We start from the raw sequence: 8,486 nt of genomic DNA, 5'->3' as shown, positions 1-8,486 counted from the left end.
AAACACATTAACTTTGAAAACTTGTACCGACGGGTATAGCTAACGGCCCGGCCTCTGGCCAGACAGCCGGGGCTAGAACGCTAGCAACCAGCTCTGGGGCCTTCAGAGGGTGACTTAACATTTCAAAGCATTAGTTGGCCCATCTGTAGAAAAAGAGGGTTGTTCTATGGATTAAATGAGGCAAATGCATGTAAAGCAAGCACGTGCTTCAATAACTGTTAACTATTATTACGACTACTGCCATGACTTGGAGCCCGGGATATACTGGGCTTACGACAATAAGCATGAAGCCCATCGCACACCCATCTGTCTTCCCCTGCGGTCTCTGTGGCAACCTGTTCCAACGTGGAACTCCTCATTCCCCCTCAGTTAAGAGACTTCATGAGGATCAGAAGGAAACTGGGGAGCCCCGTCTGAACTTTCTGCAGACAGATCTGTCCAAATTTGGATCGAGCGGACTTGAGGTGAGTCAATACACGTAAAGGGCTGAGAAGAGCTCCAGGCACGTGGAGAGGACTCACTCCAGGTGGCTCGTGGTTACTACTGGTGTTGTTACTGGGGAGGTGGGTAGCTCTTTGTCACTGCAGAGGTTCAAGCGTGAAGACTGGCTTACCCGTGGTCAGGAACGTTGTCGGAGAGCTTCACAGATGGGAAGGAAGTTTGGCCAAGATGAGGTCTGAGCTTGGTGAATTTTCTTTGTAGCCTTTTTGCCTACCTCTTTCCCAGAGCTCTGAAGCAGACCATCACTCTGATACCATTACATGTGGATTCTGGAGAAGGTTAAGAGATGAAAATACAGAAGAGGTGTGGACCTTCTATAAACAACGGGCTCTCCAACCCCACCTGGGACTTTACATTAGGAACATCTGGAGTCACAGAATGCAGACCATGAGCTTCAACCCCAAATTTACTTATTTTTTTCCTTTTTAAAATTAAAATTTAAAATTTTTTTTATTTTTTTCCTTTTTAAAAAATTTAAATTGAATTTATTAACATGCGATGTATTACTGATTTCAGAGATAGAGGTCAGTGATTCATCAATCCTATGTAATACCCAGTGCTCATTAAATCACGTGGCCTCCTTAATGTCCATCACCCAGCTACCCCATCCCCCCAGTCCCCTCCCCTGCAACAAAACTGAGTTTTTTTCCTATGACTAAGAGTCTCTTATGGTTTGTCTCCCTCTCTGGTTTTGTCTTGCTTTATTTTTTCCTCTCTTCCCCGATGATCCTCTGCTTTGTTTCTAAAATTCCACATATGAGTGAGATCATATGATAATTGTCTTTCTCTGATTGACTTATTTTGCTGAGCATAACACCCTCTAGTTCCATCCATGTCGTTGCAAATGGAAAACTTCCATTTTTTTCTTTCTTTCTTGTTTTTTTGAAATATGGAATGCTTTGCAAATTTGCGTGTCATCCTTGTGCAGGGGCCATGCTGATCTTCTCTGTATCATTCCAATTTTAGTATAGTGCTGCCGAAGTGAGCACCAAACTTTCATTTTTTGATGGCTGACTAGTATTCCATTGGTTCAACCCAAAATTTAACTTTGAAGCTCCCTTTGGTCACCTGTTTTTCCACTTCATTCATTCATTCATCATTGAAGTACAACTTACAGACAATAATATGACAGATCTCAAGTATTTAGCTCAGTGTGTTTTGATAATTACATATACTCATGTAACTTTCACTTACAGCAAGGTATAGAACCGTCTATCACTCTCTTTGTCCTTTCCAGTCAATCCCTTAATCCTTCTCTTTTCTTTAGGCAACTCCTTCTTCTATCACCCTTGATTCATTTTGCTTGTTATTGGATTCCACACACTTTTGTATCTGGCTCCTTTTCTTTTTTTTTTTTTTTTTAAAGATTTTATTTATTTATTTGACAGACAGAAATCACAAGTAGGCAGAGAGGCAGGCAGAGAGAGAGAAGGGGAAGCAGGCTCCCTACCGAGCAGAGAGCCCGATGCGGGACTCGATCCCAGGACCCCAAGATCACAACCTGAGCCGAAAGCAGAGGCCTAACCCACTGAGCCACCCAGGTGCCCCTCTGGCTCCTTTTCTTAAACATATTTTTGATATTCATTCACATTGTTCATGACTTAGCTGTTCATTCCTTTTTATTGAATAAAATACTCCATTGTATGAATATACCACAACTTATCTATTTTCTTGGAATGGACATTTAGTTTATTTCCAGTTTTTGGCTGCTATGATTACTCTTTTTTTAAAAAATATTTTATTTATTTATTTGACAGACAGAGATCACAAGTAGGCGGGCGGGGGGGTAAGCAGGCTCCTCGTTGAGCAGAGACCCCGATGTGGGGTTCGATCCCAGGACCCTGGGATCAGGACCTGAGCCGAAGGCAGAGGCTTTAACCCACTGAGCCACCCAGGTGTCCCTCTTTTTTGTTTGTTTGTTTTTTTTGATTTGATTATTCTTATATATTTTCCTGAGCCTCATTGCATTTATATTTTAACTATGAAACAGATACAGAGCAGTTTAGAGAATATTACAGATACTCATGTTTACTTCCCATATTTAATAAAAGTTAACATTTTGCCATAGCCAGTTCTTTTTTTGAAGAAAGTTTATAGATTTAGTTGAAACCCACTCTTTATCCCTCCCCACTCCTCTTACCCTCTCATACTTCACCAGTATCCACTGTTCTGAAGTTGGTTTGAATTCATTCTGTGGTTTTATGTATTTAAGAATATGTATGTATGGATTGATCTGTTTTCATCTAATGTGGTGGCCATTTCATGGGCCCTTTCCATCCAGAGGGCCAGGTCTTACTTCTGGGAAATTTTTCTTGGATTATTTATCTGAGCATTTCCTCTCTTCTGCTTTCTTGGCTCTCTCTGGAACTCCTATAATTTAGATATTGGGCCTCCTGCATTGGTCTTATTTTCTCCTATTTTTTTTTTCTCTTTGTCTTTAATTCAACTTTCTGGGAATTTTCTCAGCTTTATTTTCCAATCCATTTATTAATTTTTTTCCATTGAAATTGTCATATGTTTTTAATTTCTTTAATTTTAAATATCTAACTTTTTTTTTTATTCCTCAAATGTTCATTTTAACGTTTTCCCCATCTTGTTTTATGAATGTAGTAATATCTACTCTTACCCCTCTAAGAATAGTAATTACAGTCCTTTTATTATTTGTTTCCATTTTTTTTTTTGTTTGTTCTTAGTTTTCTTTTCTGGCTTAGAATCTGTTTTCTCCAGGTTGCTTTTTTCCTGTTTCTTTTCGTCTTTATTGTCTTTGTTAGAGGTCTTTCCTTAGGAGTCTGGTGATGCTAAATGCTCACTGATATTTAAACATGGGGCACTAAAAAACTGAAAGTTCTGAGTTTGAGATTATGGTGCTCACTTGGCTGGGCTGGGCCAGGTCCTTGGGGGAACCTGATGTCAGAAGTACCAAGATTTTCGCCTTGGACTAGTCAGAATCCTTTAGAAGCATTTCCCAATCTCCTTCCCGGAGGGTATAGGCTCCCTTCACTTTTTCAGGATTTACTATATAAACATTCCCTTAATTCTCTTGTTCTGTATAATAACTTGCTCTCACATTTGTCTGTTTTTTTCTTTTCCACAGACTCTTTGTTTTAATCTCTTAAAACTTCTGGCTGCATGAAGCAAGAAAGGAAATCTAGGAACCTATTGGCTTTTTAAAGATTTCTATCCAGTCTTATTTACCACTCTGTCTTCATCCTCATTGCCCGAGGTATCTGGTAGACCAAGTTGGGTTACTTCCCGGTTCTCTCCACTTATAGATTGAGATTCAGCTTTCTTTGGTTTTCTGTCAGTTATCTCCCATTTGTTTGCTTTCTGGCTTCCAAAGTTTTAGTGCTATAGCCTTCTCTCCCATTCTCCTTATCCTTGTGAGTTTATGCCTTTTATAAAAAGAATCTGCTGTCATCTTTGTGAGGTTTTTAGAGGAAATGGTAGAATGCTCAATATGCCACGTCTTTACCGGAAAGTCATTCTTACTGTGATTTTAAGTCGGATTTCTCAAAATACTGGTGAGGTCAAGTAACTTTGCATTTGTTTTTTGTCTATTGTGTTTCTTTTTCTGTGACTTGCTTGTTCATATTCTTTGTGTATTTTTCCTCTTAGATTGTGGGTCCTTTTTAAAAAATGGATTTGTTAGAATGTCTATATAACCTGGAACTCACCCTTTGTTAGTAGTATTCTTTGAAAAGATTTTCTCCCACTTTGGAGCTTGGCTTTTCACTTTGTTGTGGTTTTTTTTTTTTTTTTTTTTTTTTCCTATTTCAATATAATATAGGGTGCCTGGGTGGCTCAGTCGGTGAAGAATCTGCCTTCATGTCAGGTCATGATCTCAGGGTCCTGGGATTGAGCCCACTGTTGGGCTCCCTGCTCAGTGGGGAGTCTGCTTTTCCCTCTTCCTCTGCCCCTCCCCCTGCTCATTTGTGCTCATGCTGTCTTTCTCAAATAAACAAAATCTTAAAATATATATGTATAATTAAAATATTAAGCACATTTAGTATATTAAATCTCCACTTTAATATAGTCAAGTGTATTCTTTATAGTATTGTTCATTTAGGGTCTTACCTAAGAAATCCTGCCCTACTCCAAGGCCACAGAACTATCCTCTGATATTTTATTCTAACAGTTTAAAAATTATGCTTTTTCACATCAAAGCCTTTAAGTTATTCCTTATATACGGCGTAAGGTAAGAAGGTAATTTTATTTTTACTTTTACATATTGATAATCAATTGTTCTAGCATCACTTATTGACTATCCATCATTTTCCCAGTCATCTGTGATGCCATTGCTGTAATTCTTAAATGCATGGGTGTATTTCTGGGCTCTCTATTCCATTTCATCGCAGTTACTTTTCGCTTTCTGTGTCAGAATCACACGATTTTAGTTACTATAGCCTTAATAAAAATTTTCACTTGTGGTAAGGCAAATGCCTCATCCTTCTTCAAAATTGTCTTTACTATTCTTGGCTCTTTTCTGTCATATTTTAAGATTAGCTTGAAAGTTTCCTATACACAGATATGGCCAGGTTGAGATTGTTATTGGAACTCTATTGAATTTATAAAGTAATTTGGGATTTAAAAAATAATATTGGGTATTCCATTCATGAACATGGTATATTGCTCTATTCATTTAGACCTTCTGACTGTCAATGAGGTTTTATAATTTCTCCATTTGAATCAACACTTCTTTTACTTCTTTTATTAGATCCATTGCTAGTACCTATATACCTTTTAGTTTTTGTGGATATGGTGACAGGAACTCTTAAAGATTACACTTTTTAATCAGTTTTTGCAGGTATATAAGAATGCTTTTGATTTTTTGATATGCTGAGATTGAATTCAGCAATCTCTCCCAATTCTTGTGATAGTTACAATAATCGGTGTATAAATTTCCTTGGATTTTCTATGAAGACAATCATATTGTTAACAAATAGCAACTTTATTTTTTCCTTTCCAATCATTATACCTTTTATTTCTTTTCTTGCCTTGTGGCATTGCCTGGGATAGCCAGTAGAATATGGATGAAAGTGGTGAAAGTTGATAGATGTTAGTTAAAGGAACATGTCACCTTTACTCTGATATGTATGTCACTAGAGCTGCTGGCTCTGGAACTATGTTGTGCCTGGTGGGTCTGTACCAGCAAAAGGTATATGTCTTTGGTATCTGAGAATAGGCATTTTTATTCTCACTTAATAGACGAAGAAACAGAAACTCAAAGAGGTAAATAACTTGCTTAAGACCACATAGCTAACAAGTGGAAGATTCAAACCAAAATCTTCTGATTCATAGTCAAACGCTATTTCCATGATTCCAAACTTCCTTCTGGCTCCCTATCTGTGCTAATGTGTCACCTTTCTCAGACAACACACTGCATCTTAAAAGAGATTATTTCAGAACAATGCTTTTACCCAGTTAGATGCCTCTAATAGTGGGAGTGTTAGGCAGATACTGTTTTGCCTAAACAGATGACTTGTCCTACTTATAACTTAACAAACAAACAAACAAAAAAATAAAACCTCACAGACTCTTAGAGTTGAATGGCTTCTTATCTTTTCCAACCTCCTATTTAATGTAGTTATCCCTATACCCCATTGCTGAGATCACCCTCCAGCCTTTACCTACTGCTAGGGTAGGTTTGTTTCCTTGACAAACAGTTGAATAATGGTCATGTGGATCCACACTGTCCCCACAATCTGGTCCAGAGAGCAATCCATTTTCTCCTCTACATTATACCTCTTCAAGTATTTGTTCTCCTTAGATCTTCCCTGTGAGACTACGCATCTCTAGAATGTTTGCTATTGTCTACATGAGATTATTTCCAGACTTTTCACTATTCTGATTATTCTCCTCTCAATGCTTTCCAGTTGCTCACTGTCCCTCTTGAAACTGATGCCCAGACTTTAAGGTGGGGTCTGATTGCAAACAAGTGGGGCTTTTTTGTCACATGATCTGGATATAGTCACTTCTATTGATGCACTCTAGATTTTTGTCTTCTTAGCAACTATGGCACATTGCTGACTTAAGTTTAGGGCGCACTCTTTGGCTATTTTCCCATTCCATCCCCTATATCCTTTCCTGCACCACTTCAGAGCTCTCTAGGTCAGGGCAAGGTCTCTGGGGAGGTAGCTAGGACAGAAATCTACTCTGTGACAGGGACAAAGGGGAAGGATCTGCAGTTTGGAGGCTGCCAACAGGTAACCCAGAAACACCTGATTAATCAGGAATAGGTGAATTCATTTGGGGCTGCTGTCCTGGGACAGAATAAAAGTCAAATTTCAGAGCATCAGTACTTTGAGATTTTTGCTATAGAGTTTAAATTTCTTACAAGAAACCAGAAATCTCATGATTTTAAAAAAATCTTCTTAAGAGGGGCACCTGGGTGGCTCAGTGGGTTAAGCCTCTGTCTTCGGCTCAGGTCATGATTTCAGGGTCCTGGGATCGAGACTCACATTGGGCTCTCTGCTCAGCAGGGAGCTTGCTTCCCTCCTCTCTCTGCCTGCCTCTCTGCCTACTTGTGATCTCTCTCTCTGTCAAATAAATAAATAAAATCTTAAAAAAAATAAAAACTCCTTAAGAGATGATAGAATAACCCCAGGAAGGGAAGGTACAGCAGGAATCAGAGTTCTCTGCTCAGCTTTATTGACAGGCCAGAAGGTTTAAATGAATAGAGCAACATACCATGTTCATGGATGCAATACCCAACATTGGTTTAGTGGGGTTACCAACCATCCATCCTTCTATCTAACACAAATGAATTTCAGGAACATGCCTTTGAGATGGAAATCCTAGCTGCCCAAATCTCCCTTGCTCCTGTCCTGTTTATAAACCCATACTTACAAATCAATAAGCCTCCCCCTACCCCAACCTATGTTCCTCGTCTCCATCAAATAGTTGTAATTTTGCCCAGACAGTATTTACAAGGACAGCATCGTGTGACTCCAGTGTTGACAATACAATAGTGAAAACTGCAAACATGAGATGGCAGGAGGTCTCAGTGATTGTGGCTGAATTTGACGCATTTGTGTTGGTAACAGCCTATGTACCTAACGCAGGTCAAGGTCTGTTACGCTTGGGGTACTGGCAGCACTGGGATGAAGGCTTTCGCAAGTTCCTGAAGGGTTTGGCTTCCCAGAAGCCCCTTGTGCCATATGGGGACCTCAATGTGGCTCATGAAGAAATCGACCTTCATGACCCCAAGGGAAACAAAAAGAATGCTGGCTTCACTCCACAAGAGCGTCAAGGCTTTGGGGCATTACTACAGGCTATGCCACTGGCTGGCAGTTTCCGGCACCTCTACCCCAACACAGCCTATGCCTATACCTTTTGGACCTACATGATGAATGCTCAATTCAAAAATGTCAGTTGGCACCTTCATTACTTTTTGTTGTCTCACTCTCTGTTACCTGCATTGTGTGACAGCAAGATCCATTCCAAGGCCCTGAGCAGTGACTACTGTCCTATCACCCTACACTTAGCACTGTGACACCACCCCCAAATTACTTTAAACCTGGGAAATGAGCCCCAAGCTAGCTTTAAAACTTAACCTCCCCAAACTTCTTTAAAAACAGATGTAGATATCTGCATTGTATTTCCCTTCTAAAAATATAAATCCTTCAACCAGGCTCTTACTGATGCTTTTCTTTAAACCCCCAGTTTTTTCTTTTTCTTTTCTTTTTTTTTTTTTTGCCTTAAACAAAAACTATTGCTGACTTCCTTTGAACTGTCCACATGAAAACAAAGAGCCATAGTTTCAAAAAAAAAAAAAAAAGGTACCTGTCATCCATTTTCTAAGTACTAAGCACTTGATACATCTTAACTCTTTTTGTCTTGGCAACAGTCCTTTGTGGTAGACACTATTATCACTGTTTTACAGGTAAGGAAACTGAGGCATGGAGTTTAAGTGTCTGCCCAAGGTCATTCAGCTGAAAGCCGTGTGTGGGATTAGACTCTGGCAGCCCCTTTGAGGTGTCTGGGCT

General features: G+C 39.3%; 1 protein-coding gene and 1 non-coding gene across 2 annotated transcripts; one reads left to right on the top strand and one right to left on the bottom strand.

Moving 5' to 3' along the window:
• Positions 1 to 1,384: 1,384 nt before the first annotated feature.
• LOC116858513 lies at positions 1,385 to 1,489 on the bottom strand. The gene has a single exon (XR_004380933.1). It is a non-coding gene; the product is annotated as a U6 spliceosomal RNA (small nuclear RNA).
• A 5,994-nt stretch (positions 1,490 to 7,483) lies between these two features.
• LOC116858491 (DNA-(apurinic or apyrimidinic site) lyase-like) lies at positions 7,484 to 7,993 on the top strand. Its single transcript, XM_032843296.1, has one exon. It carries the CDS (start codon positions 7,484 to 7,486, stop codon positions 7,991 to 7,993), a length of 510 nt encoding a protein of 169 aa, XP_032699187.1.
• Positions 7,994 to 8,486: the final 493 nt, after the last annotated feature.

The sequence above is a fragment of the Lontra canadensis genome, unplaced genomic scaffold, assembly GCF_010015895.1.
Source record: "Lontra canadensis isolate GAN:19392208 unplaced genomic scaffold, GSC_riverotter_1.0 scaffold137, whole genome shotgun sequence".
Taxonomy (NCBI): domain Eukaryota; kingdom Metazoa; phylum Chordata; class Mammalia; order Carnivora; family Mustelidae; genus Lontra; species Lontra canadensis.
Note: the sequence above shows the minus strand (reverse complement) of the source record. Positions and strands in the feature narration are given on the sequence as shown.

Bases quoted from the DNA above. Each gene is read 5' to 3' on its own strand.
- LOC116858491 (XM_032843296.1), top strand. From the start codon at position 7,484: ATGAGATGGCAGGAGGTCTCAGTGATTGTGGCTGAATTTGACGCATTT.